This window comes from Acanthopagrus latus, chromosome 11 (genome assembly GCF_904848185.1).
Source record: "Acanthopagrus latus isolate v.2019 chromosome 11, fAcaLat1.1, whole genome shotgun sequence".
Lineage (NCBI taxonomy): Eukaryota > Metazoa > Chordata > Actinopteri > Spariformes > Sparidae > Acanthopagrus > Acanthopagrus latus.
This window is the reverse complement of record NC_051049.1, coordinates 12478904-12502099: the sequence shown is the minus strand read 5'-3', so window position 1 is coordinate 12502099 and position 23196 is coordinate 12478904. Positions and strand designations below refer to the sequence as shown.

Below are 23196 nucleotides of genomic sequence, written 5' to 3'. Positions count from 1 at the left end.
ACCCTCATAAGGAAAAACTGCGATCCTCAGATGTCATGTGCCCTTTGTAACCTTCTTCACTGATATTTTTTTAAACTCCTGAGTTCCGTTGATCCAGACTTCATGGTGGATTAATCTAACCCGTAAAAATGGTTTCACAGTCCTATCACAGAGGTGTTCAATGCAACTGTACTACTATTGGAGATACAGGGTGAGTTTTTTTCTTAGCTTTGTCCAGCAGGTGGCAGATGGAGATTACCTGTTGCTCATGTCTTACCTTCCACGCTGGAGTTGATCTAAAATGATAAATAACTTGCAATTTATTTTTGCAGTATGTAATTTATGGGTATTTATTATGTTTGTCTTTGTGTCGTCAAATATATCAACAACATGGAAATATAATGAATGAATAAATTAATGACGCATATATAATTCAAGGAAAGCTTATACTGTAATTATCAACGTTAACATCAAATGAATGGCTAAATTAACACATAAAAGGATTGTGTATAGAACGTACGTGGCAGTTTGTCTTTCTTTGTTGCTGGCTTCTTTCTGACTCTATTTTGCCTCCAAGATTTTGCCATAAACAGCCTGAATGATCCAAGAAAAACAAAGCTCGAAACACTTCCATAGTTTTCAATGTTTATTTTTATTCATTCATCCTCAAAAAGCAAGAAAATATACTCTTTTCTTCCAGAAATAATAAATATACAATATTTCTTTATGAACAAAATGCACAATTTACAAAAAGTGGCAGCCGAGCGCTCCACCTCCTATGCAGTACTGTCAGACTGTATGCATTCAACTCATTTATCACAGAGTTACAACTGTTATTAGTATGTTCTATTCTCATTGTTAATGTCAGTCTTTTATTTTTCTATACAGTATTACAGTTTTTTTATTAGGTCGAGGATTCCACCACACACACTCTTCAACATGTAGAGGTCTTCACTGTGCTATGTGTCCCGTTATTCTACTGTAATACTTTGATGAGGTTTGAAGACTCCACCCTCTCAGAGCGCAGCGCAGTCTGCTCTTTGCTTTGTGTCACGGCTGAGAGCTTATTCCAGACATTTTGAGAAGTGACAAGTTTGTAAGGACAGGCTGGAGCAGACCCCGCCCTGTAGGTGGAGGCCGACAGCAGGATTGTCCTGCCTCAGGACGTCTTGTCCCCCACCTCTTTTCTGTATGTGCTGACGGCCATTCCTTGTTTATCAGGTACATTCCACTGCTCTTGTGTGGATGCAGAGGTGTCTGCAGTGTCTGTCTGTGAGATAACGCTGTCTTGCGGTCAGGAGGTGAAGAGCATGTGTGATAGCAGCCAGGCTAAAATACAAGACAGCGTGAGCGAGCTGTGGACCAAAACCAGCCGGGCTGAGCTGGAGTTAGGCGGAGTGGAGGCCGGAGGAATGTGGTGCCGCTCTGTGGTGTAGATCTCCATCCGTCTGCGCTGCTCCTGATGGGTCAGCGGAGGGTCCACTGTCACGTAGCCATTGATTATCCTCACATTGGGTGGTGGCGTAGTGCTGGAAGACAGAGGACACAAGCAGTCAAGGTTTAGCAACTTTGGTCAGTAATCATTTTAAAACAAATATACCAAGAATTCACTGGTCTACCTTTTTAAATGTGAACATTTGCTAGTTGTCTTTGTCTGATATGATAGTGAGTAGTGACTGTAAGACTGCAACTAACAATTGTTTTTGAATTGCTCATCAAAACATTCCCAAAGTAATGTTTTCAAACTGATTCTTTCTGTCCAACCAGCCATCCAACCAACACTCTTCATTCACTGTCATAAAAGATCATCTGGTCTTTTTTCTGACATCTAAACATTGCCTGTGTGACTACAAAGATGTTGCTGCCAAGACTTCCGCAGCAGCAAAACTTGTTAAACTCACTGTAATATCTAAAAAAGTTGTTTGAAATTATTCTGCAATGGCCCTCTATGATTTGTAATCACCTTATCATCTGAATCACACACCAAAAAGAGTTGTCAGATTTGTTACATATATAATCTCAGTTCACATTAATATTACTCCATTTGTTATTTCCAAAATTTTAAAAAAAGCAGCGTGTAGGTGAAGACGAAGGGCTGAATTATTATTATTATTATTAAAATGTATTGTTGATTGCAAGGTGGCAAGGTGAACAGTGTGCAGGAGTTATTGTCCCAACAACAGAATGGCTGAAATAAATAGATAACGACACTAAATTAATATAGTAATCCAATCCCAAAAGAAATCACACCTATCTGATCCCATGCGAACCCACAGGTCGCTGAAGAGTCGAGGTCGGCCATGGCCGCGGTGGACTTTGCGAGGCCGTTTGTGTCGTCCGAACTCCTCTAGCTGGCTCAGGCTGTCGGGCAGCAGCATGTGGGGCAGCTCCTCGTCTCCGAGGTCGGGCATGTTGTCCGGGTCCTCCAGATCCAGCTCCATCTCTGGTAAACTGGTCAGCCAGCTGGTGGGAGATGGGTCAGTGTCCTCCTCGCTGGAACTTGCTGCAGGCTCTCCAGCAGGCTTACTCCTGGGGAAGTGAAAAACCAGATAGAGAGGATGTGGAGTCAGTTTGTACTCATTAAAATGAAAAATGTGGCCACATAAATCCACAAAGGTATCACTCAAACCTTTGACTTCTAGATGGAAAATGAGCTTTTTGTGTCTGTGAGCTGGGCAAAACTGAAAATACAGGCTTCCTTTCTCTTAAGATTTCAGAGTGGCTGCAGGCGAATGTTATTGTGGTGCTATTGTGGTTTCTGACCACTCGATTGCTTTCCACTTACAACTGTTGACTTCAATCAAGAACATGTATCCCACATAGGACGCCTTGCCCTATAAACGCTGCACTGAGTGGCAGAAATGCCCAGCAGGCAGCATTAGAGGAAGTTGTAACTCCCGTGGCCGTACTGTTGCTTCAAAACTGCCCGAAGCAGACCACCCAGAATGCACCGGCCTCTCCTCGAAAAAAACATTTGCCATGTTTCTCTTTCTTCCACCCATTACTCATACTTTCTCCTCTCTTGTTCTTGCTCCTGTCAGTGTGGCTGGCATGTGACCTTGTCTTTCAAGGTGAAACATAAGAAAGAACCCACTGTCCGCATTATGAAACAAGCAAAGTAAAATGTGGATTTTCCTTGCTCATGTCAAACTTTTAAGATTACGGAATCATATTTACTAAACATGATATGATGGGTCTCATTCATGATTTCCACTGCTGCTCCACTCCAATGAGTTTTCTCTCTCCGATCATCGTAAATTTGATGATCTGCACTTCTGCTTTTACGGCCTCGAAACCCCCATGGTCAGGGCGATGATAGCTGCGGGCCCGCAGTCAAACTACTGTGGAGCCAAACCCCGTTGCTCTGTCTGTCTGTCAGTCATATGATCACTCATGGAGACCTTTTGCCAATCGGCTCTGGTCTGAGGCTAACGGCTTTCATAAACACCTCTAGTGCAGCCATCTTGTGGTGTTTTTCCTCCACCCGTCATGTCACCTTGTATCGGGGGGGCTAAAAGTGTCTCGAGTGCATGCACACGTGTAAGTGTGTGGTCGCGTGTGCAGCGAGTGTTTCCTGACCACAGTCAGTCAGTCCACTTGTCAGCTTTTTAAACCAGAACCACTGGCTGAAGCCCACAAGTCTGCAAACAGGGTGGAGGGAGATAGAGAGGCTAACGTCTGCAGCTGAAGCTTGCAGTGAGAAGTTCTGGATGGATGGATGGAAGGATGGAGATAGGGGTTTTAAAGAGATTGCTTTGTTTTTTCCTGATTGTGGCTTTTTTTTTTTTTTTTTGCCATTTGATGCCCTCCTGAATCAACCCTTGAGGTGAGAGTGTAGCTGCTCTGTGCCAAGGAATGGAGGCAAACACACACACACTGAGATATTAAGAGGGATTTTAGAAATGCTGCAGGACGCCAAGCCTCTGTGAGCTTGAGTGTGCGTGCAGCCCTGCTCCTTGGCACCGTGCAATTCCTCCACTACCCCCTACACGCACATGTGTATGCGTGTGTGTGTTTCTGTTGACCACGGTGCCGGTGGCTGCTGCGAACAGGGCAGAAACGCCGTTGGCAGCTCGCCTTTGGCAGAGAGGGAAGGGAGGCAGCGAAGGAGGAAGGTGAGGGAGTTGATGAGGTTTCAAAGGATTCCTGCATAGCTGAGCTTTATTTGTTACAGAGCACAATCCTGCATTGCACTTCAATAAATCCACTGAGGTTAAAAAGCTCCACTCTGGAGAGAATAAGATGGATGTGGACTGGCTTTCTTTCTCTCTCTGTTTGATGGGCTCTGTTGATCTATGTCCACATGTATCTGCACGCCTGCCAACAGTGCTAAAATGCTCTGTTTCACAGTTCATATTACCATAAAATTATTGTGTGATGCCGGCCCTTTTTTTCCATTCATTATCTTGTCAGGTTAACATGATCTCAAGGTTTCAACTGTTGCATGTTGACTCTGTTGAATCATCTTGTGCTCATAATTTAATTACAGTGGACTTATTTAGCCAAAATACAACAATGCGTATGTTCATCTACAACCATTTGAGATGCAGCAGTCATCTACTCTTCCTGTTTTCAATAACAGATTCATGTTTGCTTCTTTATGACCGCAGAAATGTAATCGAATTTCATGCTCCGTTATCTGTCACGTCTCTGCTTACTCACTCTTTGACTGGCTCCTGGTAATCGGGGGGCATGTGGACGATCTCGTAGCCTTCCTGCCTCAGGATGTCCAGCACACTGTGGTTCCCCAGGAAGTGACCTGACAAAGGACAGAACATGAAAAGTCAGGAGAGATAAAAAACGTTTCATTTTTACCATGCATTTTATCTGTATGACTAAATAAAACCTGATGCTGTTTCGTAAAAAAAAAAAAAAACCTCCTGATGCTAATAACATCTACGTGATATTACCATGCCTTGTTTCTGGCTGCCCATTATTCCCAAACAGTTCCAACAGCTTGTTATTCTGAAAACAAATGCCTATTGTTCACAAGGCCTGTTGTTCTGACGATATGCACTATGGTATTACCATCTCACATGTATAACTTAACAGATGTAACTAATCTCCTTATTTTATCCCAAACTTTTCCCGAACCAAAACAAAACCAAGTATCATTAATACTTAAACCTAAGCAAACTCTGCTCGTTGTCAAAGAATGTAACCACACATTTGATGTTGCTTTTGTAGCAGTGGGCGTTTGTTTTCTGAATAATGTGCTGTTGCACAAATGGGCTTACGGTCCAGATCTTTGGACTGTTGGGGCCTCAGGATAATGGGCTGTCGGAACAATCGGCAGTTATCTAGATGGATTTACGTTTGGTACAAACATTCATGTTCCCCCACAGGATGGATTGTAATAACTCTTGGCTTGATATGTTGACCTTTCTGTTGGCATCGTCCTCACACAAAGAACTCCAACTTGACTTCATACATATTCTAAGAAAATTACATCATGGGATCTCAGACACACTCGAAGTACATCTCTTAATGTTGGACCCAGGATTGACGCTAGATATGCTCGACACTCAGTCGGCATCCTCCACCGAAGACGATATTTTTCCGTCCAGGGATAAGTGTTTATGGCAGTTACAGTCCCGCTGTAGACAGGAACAAGAAACAGGATTTGGATGATCTGTGAGACAACCGGGACAGTTCAAATGTAAAGGCTCTCTTCATCTCCCAGGCCCACTTGTTGCTCTGTAATGACCCCATATTGTCGGCACTCAACCTCCCGCCTGCTCTCCGCCCCTCTCCCTCTTTCGTTCACCTTGTGTATGACTCCTTCAGACAAACATCAAACATGTGGGCCTCAGCCCCACACTGATAAAAGCTTCTCTTTTTTTTTTATTTTTCCCATCAGCCGATAATCCAGCATGTCACTCAACCCAGCAATAAGATGTAATGTAGCCTGACATCACCCCCGCTAACAGAAGAACTCATATTTGCGCTGACACACATACACAAACCTGCACATGCAAACATTTGCACACACGCAGGAATTCACACACTCACACACCTCAGCTCTCTCCTGCAGCTTATTAACGACACGTTGACAATATTCGAGCCTCTCACTCGCTTTTTGTCAGGGCCTTCTGCTCCCACTCAGCTCCTCACCCCCTGCCAATTTTATCATTATAATGTTCCTGATCATTCCTGAAAGTCAAAGAAAGAGGCACGCGGTGTTACACTTTCTTGGCAGCCGAGTTCAAAGGCAGCGCTGGGATAGGCTGCCGAGTGAAAGGAGGCTTCTAACAACAGAGTGTCGGCGAGATCAGATGGGATTACACAGAGGGGAGGGTGTGAGTTTTTGTCTGGCTGAAGGTGGGTGTATGTATTTGTGTGTGTGTGTGTGTGTGTGCGTGTGTTCTTGTTTTGCTATACTTATGCAGACTAAACTATCCTCACAACGGCAGAAGTTGGGATATATTTCATATCCTTGTTTGTTCAAGACCTTTCTCAGAGTAAGGAGATTTAAACTGAACTGTTAAACAGTAAAAGAAACCAAAGTTTTCGACAGCCACAAGTGATCTTGTCAATGCAACATACAGACAAAAAAAAAACAGTCACAATACAATATTGATTAAAAAAAAAAAAAAAAAATCCTATCTCAGCAGTGTTGGTCCCGAATGTAAACCCACTGGGACATGATCCTTTCAGTTTGGCATCGCAGTCATCACTATCTTGGTTTTCTGTAGCTTGAAGGAAATGCTGTGGTAGCTACTTGTCAATCGCAAAGTAGCCACGCCCTAAGCCATACCCTGCCTTCTCTCGTCTATTTTGCTTGGGACTATGATATACAAAATGAACATCATTCTGTATTGTAGACCACTTGAAACTAACGATTGGGCTAGGGTTAGGGTTAGGGGATAGGGTTCATTTAATTTAGAAGTAGGGTCATTTTCTCATATGCTTATACAATCTGTGGTACTAAGCCAGTGGAGTCGACAGGTTTAATGCACTTCTGCATTGGCTTAACTTATCAGATCCGCAAGCTTTTTACTAGTAAGTCAATGGTCTGACATTTTACAGACATTTAAGCTCCCCTCAAGACTAATTGTAATATAAACAATCATAATCAGTTGGTTTTTTTCACTGCCGTCATTCCGTCAACATTTTAATACTTTTTTTGATAAATTACCTTTACTGATCGGCATTATGAGCATGTTAGCATGCTGAGCATTTAGCCTCAACGTCGTTCCCATGTCTGCTGTTGTTTTACCAAATAAAGCCACATTGGGAAATGTATTTTGGGGCTAAACTGCACAGATAAACTCAGCTGGTGGATTTATATTACAACATAATGGATACTAATGTTTAAACATAATCATATGTGAGAAAATGACGCTAAAATGTACAAAAAGTCCCACTACACAAACACCAGCTTAATTACCACGAATAATTCTCCTCTCTTACATTCTTCTCTCTTTTCTTTCATCCCTTTCTCCTAACAAGACACAGGGGCCAAAGTCAGCTCATTCAGTGACTGCATGCTGACAGATTCAACCACCCTCATATCTGTGTCAAGCAGCTATTTCATTAATTTTCTGCAGGCCGGGGGCAGAGAAGAACACCTCCTGTGTGTTCTGCCGGGTGTGAGGTCAAGCTGACTGTTTGATGTGCTCACTTGATTTCCTCTGCTCTGCTGTCATGCATAACACACCCGGGAAGCGCAGTGTGTGTGTGTGTGCGCGCGCGTGTGCGTTTGTTTGTTTGCATGATGAAATGGTAGTTTCCCCCCCACAACCAACTGATGACCACGTGTTTTTCATTTTACTGAGACACACCTGCTGTAAATCCGGCATTCCTTAAACATTCAATCTGCTGAGTGTTCCTTTCAGCTCACCCCATTTGTCGTTTTCCAGGATCCTGTAAACACACAACCCACTGCTTAAACAACCTACTGTACACACACGCAAACAGGCGCGCAACGCAAACAGGCGCGCAACGCAAACGCTTTTGTCTGCTAAGGGGGGACGCTAGTAAACTGCAGACGGCTATAAACATGCACTTACATACGCGTGCTCCCTCTCGCACACACACAAACAAACTGTCATCCTTATTGTCAAAAACAACCCCCAACCAACCATTTACAAATTTTGGTAACATCCATGTTTGAACTTTAATTGAGGGATTGTTCAGTTCCCCATGAGTTGGCAAAATCAGTCAAACAAACAAAAACATTTCTCTGAGTACCTCAAAATTTTGACTTTCGGAAAAATCGTATTCACAAGCTTTTCATCGGACAGCAGAGGCGTGTGTGTTTGTTTGTGTCTGTGTGTGGTTCATCCCTGTGTGTGGTTGACTGAGTGGGCACAGAGATAATAGCTCTTTCCATATGTGATGGAGTGCGTGGGAGGCTGGGAGGCCGGCGTGTCTGTTTGCGTAGTATTTAGGCAGTAAACAGTGTGGCGCTTCTGAAGCAGAGAGCAGGCCCAACCAACAGCTTCATTAGCCACAACGTAACGAGAGGTCAGCTGACTCTGAATCTGTCCCCCGCTGCACATGGTGCTTGTACGCTGCTAACTGCACCCGTGCTACACTGTAAAACATGCTGCTGCTGTGTAACTCTTACAAGTTACTTACAGCAGTAACCTATTGCACTTTGCACACAAACAAATGTCTTTCGGACTCTTTTATGTGTTCTTTTGTAAACATCAGGTGTCTGAGAAGTTTTTTCTAAAATCCGTCAGAGTGCAGGAAGTGAACTTAAATTGAAGGAAAAACCAGTAGTGGTTTATCGGAAATGTAGCATAGAAACTTATGTGTCAGAATACCCTAAGGTATAGTTCATTTTTTTCTGTTTAAACTGAAAAAGGACCACATGAATGCGAAGGCCACCGCCAATTAAACACAACAATGAGAAAGCAAAATGTTATTCCGAAGACTCAGTTCTTATTTTTTCCTTATGCTGCATCACCAGCGCTCACATGATGTCTTGCAGCTGTGAGCAGCTCCTTAGTTTTCCATGATTAATGTTTTCTTTTTTTCTCTATGTTTAGGCACGCACTCAGTGCACTTGGTTAAGGTTAGGGAAAGACCACGATCTTGGTTAAAAGTCAAAAGGGACTTGAAGCATGGGACAGGATGTGTTTTACTTACTTATTAACATTTAATCGAAACCATAATCATTCTCTGTGACCTTAATCAGAGAGAGTTTGTTGTGTAAAACCAACCACAGTCTGGGCTTCACTGTGTATGCCCACCATTCAGCATAAATCCTGGATGTGATTACGGTATGTTTTCCTCCCCCCCAAAAAAAAATCTGGTAAAGCAAATGCGAAGTGTACAGTTTAGTTAACTGAAGCATGACATCTCTGTCAGTTTGTCTGACTGTCTGTTTGTCTGTCTGTTACTCGCATATCTCAAAAACTGTTCATCTGAAGGACCCACGGAGGTGCAGTTTCCAATTTGGTGCAATTTTGTGTGACACATTCAATATTAACAAATATTAGTGCAAAAATTTGCTGTCGCAGCATGCTGCAGTGAGAAACAAACAAAAGCAGAAGGTTAAACACGTCCTGATGGGTGGGTAGCCACTTTTTTTGAATTCTACAGAACTGGAGGTGAGATTTTAAGTTTTAGCTTAGCGTTAGCCTCACGGGCTAGAATGTTTACCTTCGCTGTGCAGTATCATAAGCTGCTTCTCTCATTTGCTGTTGTGATCCGTCTTGAAAGGTACCAGTGTGATTGTCCAGATTAAATATCAAACATATTTGATATTACCGGGTGAGCACAGATCCAGAGGCTTACGACTGGATTTACATTTGGGGCATTTAGCAGGCGCTTTTGTCCAAAGCAACTTACTTACCCACAGACGCCCCTGGGTCTGTAAAGCCCCTCACACTACTGTAATAATCTGTGTTGAGCAGCATGTTTTGGGCACCTGAACTTTCCGTAGACAGGGCTCAGTTGGACAGTATACGACTAGGGAACTCAAAATGTGTTAAATTAAGTCAGAGCTACTGTAAATACTAAAAATGTCACTCAGTTGAGAGAAAAATTAACATTAAATTGTGGTAATGTGGCTTCCAACCACTTTCACATAACACCCAACCCGCCGGTCCTCCCTGCCACTTTGTTGTCATCGCCCTAATAACACAGATACGCCTTGAGTATTTTCTTTGTTAAAAAAGGAGTCGCTTTTCGGAGGGCGCGAGCTCGACTTTTTGCAGTGTGTACACTACCTTACAGGGTGTTTCCCCTCCTGTGGCTCCTGAGAGCAGCACAGTTAATGACCCAGTTACTCCTGTGTTTAATAAGCTCTCCATCCTGATTTCCACTTACAGTAGCGACTTGATGTACTCCACTTCTGCCTCCGTCTGTCTGTGTTTACTGTAGCCGTCTCTTGTCTCAGGACTATCTCTTTATCTGTCTGGTTTTTCCAGACTGAATCGTGTCTTTTTAAAGCATCTGTGCTTGTGTCTGGTTGTCTTCCATCCTCTGTTTGTTTATTTGCCTCTCGTCTGCCCATGCAAGTTTGTGTATGAAGGCTGTATTGTTGCAGCATGTCTCTCTGGTCGCCACCCAGGATCCACTCCAGCCGTGTCAGCACCTCTTTACTCACGCCCGGCCTGGGCCTGCACTCCTCTTTCTATCTTTCTCGCCCCCTTTCCCATACTCTCCATCACGGGCTCACCGCGGCTCCCTTTATTTCTGTTTCTTCATCCCTCTGGAGCGCCTCCAAAGTGCAGAGACCAGCTGGTTGTAGCATGGGGGGGGTGGAGAGTGGAAACTTAGATTGATCCAAAAATGAAGAAAACTCACAGGAAGAGAATTATGTTATTTTTCAGTTTTGCGCAAACAAATGTGTTTGCAATTACGCTGTGTAAACAACAGATCAACTGATGCACACTGGTGGTTTGAAAAAAAAGAAAATCCCACATGGCTTGAGAGCAGACCACCTCATATGAAGACTGCAATCAGAGCACCAACAGCAAGAAAAAGATGAAGGGAGAGAACATGAGGGTGGGGGGGATAAGCCCTCATGTAGTGGATCGACTGAATAAAAAGAGCAAGGTTGCAGACAGGATAGAAGGAGGATGGATCGAGAGAGTGGAGGGAGCTGGAGAAGGAGGATGGATGCAGTGCGTGATCAGAGGGCGAGAACGATTGCATTGACGTACATCCTCCACCCAGGCAGAAGGCATGCTGGGTACTGTTGCTACATTAGGATCTAAACAAACACAAGCTGTTGCCCCTACAGCCATGTGAGCAACAGATGAAAGAGAGATGAGAAGATGAGGGAGAGAATACACTAAAGAGAGGGGAAAATTAAACGACTTTATAGCTGACAGGGGCGTGTTCCTCTTTAGATTTGTTTGGGAATGTGTTCCCGTGCGAGTGCGCACCTACGTAGGCTCAGATGATGGGGAAAATTCCTCTCGTCTCCATGTGTTTGTGCATGTGTGCGTAGGTGTCAAAAAGGGTGACAAATTAAAGGAAAAACTAACATGAGGTGTTGGACCACCATGTGCCACCAGAACGTCGGTGCTCCTCCTCCTTCTGAGCCCTGTGATGAACACCAATCCTTCGTAAAATATTCCAGTCGGTGTTTTGATGGTGCTGGTTGAGAAAGCTGCCCACCTGTCGGTCTGAAAAAAATCGCGTGGGTGTTTTAATTTGCCAAATATTACTCCCCAAACAGAGATTGTCCACTGGTGACTTAGCAACTGTATCTGTTACAGCAGGCCTGCTTTGGAATTCAGCACATGCTGAAACACTGGGCTCTACCAGGAGCCATACTTGGTTCAAGAGTTTGAGGGGTTGTGTGGATGACTGGTTGAATAGCTTAAACAGTGTTTTTCAGGCCTAACTTTAGCTGGAATCGATAGCTTGCCCAGTTGACTAGTTTGCTACCTACAATAGTCGCAGTATTTGGCTCAGATAACAACCCGGTATTGATAATGTGCTGTGACTATCATCTGACAAAAATGTTTCAAAATCTGTAATCTCCTCATAGGGTAGCTGTTTTTTCATTCATGTTTATAAAAAGTTCCTTGACACTTATGTATAGTATTTCGTAGCACTGTGTGCATAGGGAAAACTACTTTGTTGTGTGTGGCTGCAGGTCATGTAAAAAAAAAAAAAAACAAGGGTTATTATTATAAGATGGAAATTGAGTTGCAAGCAACTCTGGATTTAGCATGAGCTTAAGCAAGCTCGCTACAGCTGATAAAGTTTCCTATCAGTGGCAGACATTTGGGTTAACAGAATCAATGATCCTTGGCAGGAATAATGCTTTTATGTACTTCTGTGTGAAGTCAAAGGCCTGTCATTTAAAAAAAAACAAAACAAACCTGCGTATTTAGCAGCTACAGCAACAGGGCTTAGTGAAGAGCACATTTGTGGGTTGAGAGTAAAGGCTGATACATTTGTTTCCACTGATTTACTCAAGGTTTTCTTTTCATTTGCCACCTGTTAATGTGCTAACCAGTGTGCGTTTTATACGTGTAACAGTGGGTGCACATATATGTATTTGTGTACCTGTATGTGGTACGAGCCTCTCTCTGACTTACCCTGCATGGCATTCTTTCCCTGAACAACATATGACTAATGCAAAAAAGATTTTAATAAGCCCGGCATCTCCGCGCCTTGCTGTGCATTTCCATTTAGAGTTTTACGGCACCGGGATCCCTCTATAAATCACACAGCAGCCTTTGGATTAACAGAGCGGAGCCGGAGAAACAACTACCCTCGGCACTTCAGAAATAGTTGAACCGGTGCCTTGAAAACGGAGCGCTGCTTTCACTTGATGTGTAAATCTAAAAAAGGGAAGGATGGTAAATTCCACCACTCAGACCGGCACAGGGTTCGTAGAGGAGGAATAATGGCAGTGTTTCCCCTCACCCTCCCACAACTCTCACTCATTCCTCATCTCCATAATGACTTCACTTCCTATGCATGCGGCACGACGTCCTTCTGTCTCCCTGCACCATACTGAGGTGTCACGACTGACAGCGGTTGATGGGGCCGTACCCGTCCAAGTTGTGGTTGACGTTCTGGTCAAATACAGGGATCAAGCGTCGCTGGAGGGGATCAGATCCAGAGTCCGACTGCTGCGTGCGGTGGGCCTGACACCGGCCCATGTCAGACAGGCTGGAGGGCGGGCTCAGTGGCGCAGTGTTTCAAGCTTTAAAGTGATTCCCCACGTTTAAATATTTAGACTGCGTGAGCTCGCCGCGGCAGTCTGCAGAGCTCTGGTCGTGCGTAGAGAGAAAGTGAAGAGAGTGGGAGAGGTGAGGGAAAAACAGATGGGTGTATGGAGGGGAAGAGAGAAAGTTGGAGGAGAACACAAAGGGCCCAATGAAATGAAGAAAGGAAGGATGGTGAACAAAGCCTAAAGAAAATTCCTCCATTGTTTCCAGCCGCAGAAGCATCAGTGGCTGCTAATGTTTATACTTTGTGACGCTGCGTGTTTATGTCATCATGGTGAAACGTGGCCCCAGAGACACCGATCGTGGCGTGATATAAAGCAGAAAATAATTTTCGAGCATTAAGGCGGTGATATGTCTGCCTGTCTGTCCATAGGGCCGCGTTTCAGGAACACTCTATTGTCTTCACCTTTTCCATCCGTCTGTCTGCATGTGGACCAATTTTCTCATAATAACATTACAACCATGCAAGATGCAGTCAGGGAACTTCCCAGGTACGCAGTTGAGATCAAGATGACGGCAAAGTTCATAGGTGGCTGTGGTCCGAGGTAGAGGGGCTAGACTGTTTATCATCGCGGATACTACCACAGAGGCATTTTTGAGCATGTAGCCAGGCTCATGTAGTGATACAGCCATCACTACTAAGAAGTCATGGGTCAGGACGTGACCATGGTGACGGGTGTCGTGGCTGATGTAGTCTCACTACAAGATGGTCTCTGTTTTGATGGTTTCTGATCCTGTCAGCTGTGGTCTTTATGATCTCACCCTGCTGGGACAAGGGGATTACAGGGAGCAGCTGGTCAGTAGTGTAGAAACAAATCTTTCTTATGGATACACACCCACACACACAGACATGCAATGGAAGAAGCCTTGACATCCTCCCAGAGCTCTGTCTCATAGCAGCCTTCGTCTTTCTAATCTCATTCTCGCACCATCAACTCATTTCCTCCCTTCCACCCTTCAGTTGAGGTTGCCGTCAAACAGGTAGAAAACAATCGCAGATTTCCTTTCATTACAAGGTACAAATGCTTACATGCATGTCATCTTGTTTATGTGGTTTGTGCATATTTGTGCATATTTGTGTGCATGTGGCAATGCCGTGTGTGTGTGTGTGTGTGTGTGTGTGTGTGTGTGTGTGTGTGTGCGCACGTGTGTGTGTGTGTGTGTGTGTTGCTGGTGTACATTACACAGACGTTATGCCCAGCAGGCATGAGCTCAGAGATAAAAGTAAGTGTGTAGGTATGTAATTGTGTATACCCGTGCCCTCTTGTGTGTTTGAGTGTGTCCTTGTTTCTCGGAGACCGAGGCCGGCTGGTTTTCATTCGTACCATTTAATCAGGGTCTGATTTACACCTGGAAGAACAGGTGAACGCAATTAACTACCAAGTAGGAAAAAGCAGCCGCACTGCCGGTTCCTAAGAAAGTGAACCTTTGTATTCGTTGGTCTACAGTTACACACAGTAATGTTAACGCTTAGAAGATCAAAGCTAGAAAGCATCCATGTGTTTATGAAATGTAGCATTAAACTTATTGGCTCAAAAAAGGCTACGAGATGTTCTTTCAGTTGCCAATGAGGTGTGTAATCTTCCAACAAGCTAATGAGCTGGACTGATTTAATTAGAGTGAGGAATCCGACGAGCGCTAACAGTTACCATAAGACGTTTTTCACGCAAACTCACACGTTTGCATTCCTGAACATTTCCGAGGCAGCATAACCTTACATGGATATCACAACAGAGCCAATTCTGTTGCCTCGGTAGTTCAAAGGTATGTTTGCTAACACGGCAAGTCATACGGGGAAGAAACTATTCAGTATTATTAGAATATTTTCATAAATGGTGAGCGTATATAAGATGTGGGGAATATTTGAGTGCTCAACAGTCCTGGAAACGCAGGTAAAACTATCCTAAAACACTGACGCCAGTCTAAAGTAAATTCAGAGCTGTTGTTGAACCATTTCACCCTCTAACCAAGGTTACAGTTTGTATCTTTGTGTATTTTTCTTGCCACAGGGCGGGCATAGGAGCCTCTAACTGGTCAGATGAGGTGTCAGTTAATAGTTCAGAGGATGGCAGCCATTTGAGGCAGCTCCGTATTGCAGTTTAATAGTGTTTTGCTTTCAAATAGTGTATTTTTGTTTGGGTTAGTTGCTTTTGTCGCTATTTTGTCACCATAATGGGTGGAGTATTATGTTATGGAGTAAATTTGTGCTGAAGTGAACTGAAGAAAACACTTTTTGACACACACCCAGATACTCCATCTATCTCTGTCTCTCCCTCTATGTCTGTCCTTTCCACTGAGCAGAGGACAACACGTGGAGCACATACGTGGCCTCTCTGTCACTTCATAAAGTCCGCTTGCGCTATGCAGATGTGAAGATGGCATTAAAAGACAGCTGGACTGCAGAGCGATACAGAGGTGAGGTACAGAGGTGGAATTAAAGCTAGAGACAAAATGGAGAGCGGCCGGTAACGGTAGGACACACATATGCGGGAAAAGGGGCTGAGAAAAAGCTGATATGCAGTAAGAGAGGAAGAGCCACGGAGACAAAGTGACATGCAAGCCAAGCAGACTCTCCTTCAGTCATCACTTCAACACCACAACACCGCAAGCAACTGCGAAACACATGGGCCTGCTCCGCCTGCATAATGGCTTATTATAAGCCTGCACAGCCGAGCGTATGCACAAAAATCGTCAACATTTTGCAAACAGATCCAAAGTGGATCAGACTTCAAAACAAACAATGCAGTACATGAGTATTTCCAACAGTAACTGCTAAATATCTCCGCAGATCACATGACTTTTGTGTCGTACACAGACACACGTGCAAGTGTGTGTGTTTGTGTGTGTGGAGTGGTGTCTCGGCCGTGGCAGCGTCAGGAAATTCCACGGGATGTTTTCAATAAGGTCGGGCAGCGGCAGCCAGAGAGCTGGCAAATGAAAACCTGCTGAAGCACACCACAGAACTCCAACAACACACTCCCTGCCCTCGCAGCAGGAAAAAAAAAAAAAAGAAGATAACTGTGCGTGTACTTGTGTATAAAACGACTGTACGTTTATTGTTTGCGTGCGATCGAGAGAGCGAGAGCGGCTGTGGATGCATTTTTTGCCGTGCGCGTGATGGAAAAAAAGAGCATGGAGGCTCGTGTCTGTTTACAGTAGAGCAACAGAACAAGTGTCCAAAATGTGTACGGCATGTCTGCGAGCATGCTCTCCCTTTACTGCTATCATCTGCCGCTGCTGTGTCATTCGGTCCAAGGGGAAACAGTGATGTGTTCACTTGGCCTCACACAGAACACTAACGTCATTACATAACGCTGATAGTAATAGTAAACAGCAGCGACCACAGCGGTTTGAAGGAACAGGATGAGAGCCTGTGAGGAGACGGAGGGAAAGACGATGGAAAAGCTGAATCGCAGTTTTAGATAAATATTCAATCAGTAACACAGTGTGGCTCGCTTCAGCCAAAACACCCCCCCATTTTTTTGCGAAGTTTGGCTGTTCACCACGGATAGCTACAAAGTGGGATCAGTTGTCTCGTCTAACGCACAGCGACAAAGCGAAACGGCTTATTTTGCTAAATGTCAAACAAGGAAACATGCACACAGCCTTAACATATTATTACCTAATGATGTTGTTATGGCTGATGTGTTAGCATGCCAACACATCCAGCAGATAGAGCAGTGTTGCCTGATGGGAACTGTTCAACTATTGTACAGGAGTTGTAATGTGTCATTAAAAAGAGATTATTTTAAAGGAGACAAATTATGCTAATTGGCAGGTTTATGTCTTTATTTTGGGCTTTAATGCTCAAAAAACATGTCCATTTTATTCTGTCCACTGGTGCAGCACTGTCTTCCCCGTCTGTCTGAGACGCTCTGTTGTGGCTCCTGTCTCTCCTGTCTTCTCAGTCTTCTTTAACTCTGGATTAGCCTCCACTAGCCAACAATTTCTACGTTAGCTGCTTGCTTTCCTCACTCCTGTAGCTACGTGCTAACTTTGTCAACTGTTGCTAGGCTGATAGCATATGTTTGTTTTTTTTCCTTGCTTGTTTTGCTGAAAAAATGTTGCTACTGCCTATAAAATTTGGGGAATTAAAACTATAAAGCAAATAAACCAGATACTGTAAATGAGGTTTAATAGCTGCCTGGAGCAACCTCTTCAATATTACATGTAGTTTAAAAGAAAAAAAAACAAAAACAATAAGTAATTAGTGGAGTTTTACTGATGTAGGCTTACAATGAGAAAAACTCCCAGCACAAGAAATCAAAATATATGCTGCATTACCAACTCAAACAGAGACTGAAGTTGACTGAGTTGCTTCTGTGGACCATCAATATCATAAAATCTTGGCTCCGATTTTGGTCTCCAGTGGAGACTAATACTGCTCAGTCAGTCTCTTTTATACTGCCTGGGGTAATTCAATTATGCCTGCTGGAGCTCTTGTACCTCTGTAATTTATATTAATAACCTGTTGGTAAAAGTGAGGAAAAATAAAGAATGTCTGTTACAACATGTGCGTGCATGCAGATGTGTGCAGGCCGGAGTAAAAAAAAAAAAAAGAGACAGAAACTGCTCGAGCAAGTACAAAAGCATACATGTAGCACATAGAAGTACTTGTGCCACAGGAAAGTGTAGGTGTACAGCGAGAGGAAAGGGGGAGGCTGGGAGGTAAGGTGCTGAGCTGAGCAGAGATGGATTTCCTGCCTGAACCACTTTACACACACGCCGTATAGTTTAATTACCCTGTGAAAAAACTCCTGGACGGACTTCGACATTGGTTACTCTAGAGGGCCTTGACCTGAGCGCTGCCCCCGGCTCTTTCCCGACAGCCCCTGTTTTCCTTCAGCGCTCTGGACACGGTTCAGGCTGGAAGTGAACAGGGTCCAATGGGAAACACGGCTAGAGGGGCCATTAATATTTATCTCCTGCGTGGCAGAAATGCAACCAGATAAACACAAAAACAGCCACTTGACATAAATAGACAAAAACAAAGCAACAAAGAGGGAGAGAGAGAGAGACAGAGAGAGAGAGAGAGAGCATTGGCCTGTCAGACAAACAGCTGGATCAAATTATGATTATTCCATTTTATAATCCACAAGAAAAGGCTGTATGAACCAATGCACGTCATGTTAATGTGATTTTTGAGATCTAACCATAAAGATTGGATTTTATGTGATCTCATTATCGTACGCCCACATTTGGCCTCAAATCTGCTGTTACACATCTCCCCAGGCCGTATTTATTTTGAAATATGTCTGCACAACCTTAATCTGGACACCTCCTGTCCTCGTCATGACTCAAAATACGCATTGCGTCGAGATTGTAATCATGCTATCTTGTTCACAAAGCAAGCCTCACCACTTCCACAACTCTTTTTTTTTTTTTTTGAAAAATCTTAGAGCGCACTCAGATTTCTGGGAGTCCAGGCCGTCACTTAATACGTCCTGGCATCATTGGATGATAAAACTTCATGGCTGGTTACGGCCAGAGGGAAACTGGGACCAGCGGGGACAGTTACAGGACCGTAAAGGCATGAGTCAGCATCCTAAAGACAGAAATAATAGATGAGAGAAAGGAAGCTTTGTGATTAGAGCATGGGAGAGACTTCATGAAGGCTGATTTATGAAGCCTTTTGTGTCTTGTTTTTCGTAAATCTGCCCAGTTTGTCATCAGAGACACAACTTGTGTCTATTCAGCCAAGTATATAGATCTCTGTCCTTCTTCTGTAATGGAGGGAGACATGATAAGTGTGGTGGACAGATGTTCAGCTGGATTTACTAACCGTCACTACTAGATCAACTACACATTTTTGCTTGTATATTGTGGAATTAGCTTTTAATAACCTGTATTGTATACAGATCTGCAGTGAATTAGCCAAGAGTTTTTCCTGTGTGGTCATACAGTTGTAATTTTACGTTCATCGTGCCGACACAACGATATGGCATCAGCTCTCGTGCCTCCCATTTGGCTTTTCTTAAAGTCTATCTCATTTTATATTTTCCATTTAATTCATTCTTGATTTCCTGAAAAGTGCACTTAATGACTTCCAGTGCAATAGTTTGTCTTCCTTAAACTCATTTTAATTTGATCAGTATTTTTTTCCAGTGATTGTAGTCTTAGCAAATGTTTTTGAAATACCCGTAACACACTGTAATTGATATATATTTCTTTTTTTATTACCCGTTTTTGATTTCAATCTTCGAAGTTCTCCTTGAATGAACCTAGAGGGGCAGCCTAAGTAACCAGTGACTTAATTAGCTTCTGCTGTTGTAAATCAGACACTAATTACATGCAGATTGCGAGCGCAAAATTGGATGAACGTGCTGCACGAATTTCCCCAGCGCTCTTTCATGTAAATCTGGCCTTCATTGACTGTATCTGCTCTGCCTTCCCAAGGCCCTTACTGAGACGACTGTGTTTACTGTATGTGTGTGCGTGCGTGTGTGTGTGTGTGCGCACACCGGGGGGGGGGGGGGGGGGCTAACTGTAATGGCTCGTATCACCTCACACTAGCTGTCAGGTCTCTCACACGCACTGCAGCCTGTAGGTGACCCGGCACACACGTTCACCTCCCCTCTATCCAGACCAGGTTGGACACACGGGAACGCTAACACATAGCTGCCTTCCTGATGTGCAAACATTCAACAGAGTGCAACCCGGAAACACAAGCGCCAAAACATGCGACCCTCCGTAGTCCCTAAGTTCCAAAATGACAAAAGTTCGACATTGTTGCACACTGTCATATATCAGTATCTATACCAAGTTAAAATGCAGGCGAGGAACTGTCAGTAATCTGCTCAGTGTCAGCTGATGAAGTCTGAGAATCAGCAACAGTCACGTATTTATCCACAGATGAACACCGTCCTTTTTCTCATCACTGCCCTATTGACATCCAAGAGCTGCCCAGGAAAACAACCTAGTACATTCAGACTCGAATTGTTGAATTGTCTTAATCTCGAGGGAATCAGTCATTTAATCATGACCTACAAGTGCAATTTAACTTTCCACTCTCTGTGCTTTAGTTTAAACTCAGCTCTCACACACAAGTACAGGGCTACGTCAAAGCTTTCACTTCAACTTAAAGGGACAGTCCTGTCTGAAACAAAAAAAGCATATTCATGTTTATTTTATTTTATTTTATTTTATTTTTATCCATAAATACCTTTCAACCCACTGGTTGGTGATCATGGCCCGACCCCGAGGTCGAGAACCAATGACCTAGTTTTGGTGTGAGTCGCTGAGTTTTGGAGATACCAGCCGTAGAGTTGTCTGCCTCGTTTCAAAGATAATGGAACTAGATGGCTTGTGGAGTTCCAAATGCAAAAAAAAAAAAAGAAAAGAAAAAAAAAGAAATTGCAACAACTCAACAAACTCAACAGCCTCTGCCAGTGACCTCACATGCTGTGCTGGATTGTATGCATCATCGGGCTCTGAGGTTGATCACAAACAGTGGTTTTCTTACTCATCTTTGTGTGTGGTACTTGAAAGTGAATCGTTCTGCTTTAGGTGCAGGCCACCTCAGTCATTGGTATGTGTGTTTTTACAAATGCTCTGCAAACTTCCCATTAACTTATCTCCTCTTTTAAACTTGAAATGTGTAAAGCACAGCCTTTGATTGCTTGGCATTTCACTATTCGCTGTTCCCAAAGTCCAAACTGAATTGGGAAAGAAAGCATTGAGTTTGTCAGCACCTACTGCATGGAGCGATTTACAGACTGAATAAAACTTAAGAATATTGTACGTATTAATGATTTTAAAACTATGATGGTGTGCAGCTGTTTGATCTGATAGTGTGCACATGGATATTTGGTTACTTTACTGTTGTAACTCTGTGCTCAGTTGTGTTGGCCAGGTCTCCCTTGTAAAAGAGATCTATGATCTCAATAGGACTATATAGACCTGGTTAAATGGAGGCAAAAGAAACAAAACAGTGATGCCTCTTTCCAGAAATCATGAAACAGTTTCATGTAGGAGCTATTTTCTTTCTCCTGAGCTACACGTGGCAAGTCAATCACCACGCAGAAGGAAGTGTGTGCACACTTACAGACACACTTGTGCTCATGGCAGAACAGGATGTAAACATTAATGGCATGCGGTATGTTTTGACAGAAGACAACGAAATTGTCTCCCGGCTGTCTAAGGAAAATGTTTTCACATCCCATTCATCCGTGCATGGATTAAACAGTAAAACATTGCTAACATCTTGTAATGGGAAACATGACTGTTTTTTTTCTTTACTTCCTCACTACTCTCCAACTCCTCCTACCCTTTTTTAGCCTGAGGAGTTAGACTTGGATCGTTTGCTTTCTGAGGTCAACATGACTTCCACTGTTTCATAAACACAATGTGCAACAGGAGAGGGACACATCGTCAACCCTCATTATTTCATCTACGGACACTTCAGAGAAATGCCACTTAATAAAGTGCTGTTGCACAAATTCCTGCCTCCTTCATAGCACACATGCTATTTTGCAGTATTCGGTCCATGGACACACACATGGCAGCTGGATGGTGCAACAGCAGCCTTGTCCAAACAGCACAAAGAGCAGAGGGAGCAGAAATGCTCAGAGGAAGGACGCAGGCATCCAGTATTAATCATACACTGTGGCACACACACACACACACACACACACACACACACACACACACACACACACACACACACACACAGGTACAACCACACACAAACCCTAGAGGCGGTACCACCCATTTTCAGATGCATAAGCGCAGACACACAGTCGTACAGTAAACAGACACCCACCCACCACCTGCTTTTGTGGGCAAACACAGTTACATGTATGCGTATGTTGATACACGCACACACTCACACACGGATACACACATTTCCCTCAGGACACACCACACCATTCAGGAAACATTAGCAGCATTAGCCAGGAATGCTAATTGAAACAAACAGCTCATGGTTTCTTCATTTCTGAGGTGGGAGCTGGCTGTAACTGAGACTTCTGTGCATGTGTAAGAAAGACAGAGGTGTGTGTTTGTGTGTGCACGTATTTGTGTACATGCGTGCATGTTTGTGTGTGTATACGTGTTTTTCATGCCAGAGATCTGGGAACCATTGTGCACTATTATTGTCCTGCTTTTTCTCCAGATTTGCTCTCAAACACGAAGGAGAGCAAATTGTTCACCATAAACACACATTAGTGCTGACAGGATCAGTGTTCCGGACCAAAACAAACCTGATCTCTCTTTCACTTCACAATTACATGCAAACACACACTCTCAGCTCCAATCAGAATGTATTTGGAAAGACCCCATCTAATGTAAAAATAGAGACTTAGGTCAGAGTAGCTGCCATGTTGGATACTCATTGTGTATACTCATTTTTCTCATGTAACCAGCATGTTTAAAGGTCAGATGCTGTGGCAAGGGCAAGAAACTAATCCCCCATGCAGTGTTTGAGACTCCCTTACCTGCACCAAAAGCGAAAAAGTATGTCTGGTTGGGGTTTCTCTGCAGCAAGGCGGACACACGGCGAGCCATTCGCTCGTTGCGTTTGTAGATGAGCTCCTGGCGGAAGTAGCTGTCGATCTGCAGGGCCGTCAGGCGGTCGTGGGCTGGCAGGGAGCTGTTGATGAAGTGAGGCAGCTGAGAGAAAGTGAGAACATTTTAATGGTTAAAATCCGTAGCAGAGTAAAGCCGCCACGAGTCATTTACATCAAACACACAAAAAGAAAGAGCTGGTGTGAAAGAAATCGACAGGGATAGAAAATGAGAGGGATGAAAGAGGAGGACTGAATGGGGGTGTTGGTGACAACCTGGCAAATGTGTGGGCCCATGTGAGTGTGAGACCTGGCAACCAGGAGTGTTTGTGATGTGACGCCTGACAGAAAATGACCAATGCAATACTGCACAAGCTGGCGTTTAAATGAGACGGCATCGATGAATGAAGGAGAGGGGGGAAGTGTCAACACTATGGCTGTGTGAGCAATGTGACTGCGTACAATAATGCGGTTATATGTGTGTTTGTACAGTGCATCTGCCAGTGTGAGCGTGTGAAAGTGTGCTTAATTGCTTTGTGATTTATTAAGAGCCAGACAGG

General features: G+C 43.8%; 1 protein-coding gene across 1 annotated transcript in view; it reads right to left on the bottom strand.

The window, feature by feature from the left end:
• Nucleotides 1–623: 623 nt before the first annotated feature.
• Nucleotides 624–23196, bottom strand: part of trabd2b (TraB domain containing 2B) — a 66942-nt gene continuing 44369 nt past the window's right edge. The window contains exons 4-7 of the mRNA XM_037115968.1: nt 22568–22742; nt 4642–4738; nt 2230–2508; nt 624–1508 (exon numbers count right to left, since the gene is read on the bottom strand). Of these exons, the coding sequence (XP_036971863.1) occupies nt 1274–1508; nt 2230–2508; nt 4642–4738; nt 22568–22742 (786 nt within the window). The 3' untranslated portion in view covers nt 624–1273. The remainder of the gene's footprint in view (nt 1509–2229; nt 2509–4641; nt 4739–22567; nt 22743–23196) is intronic.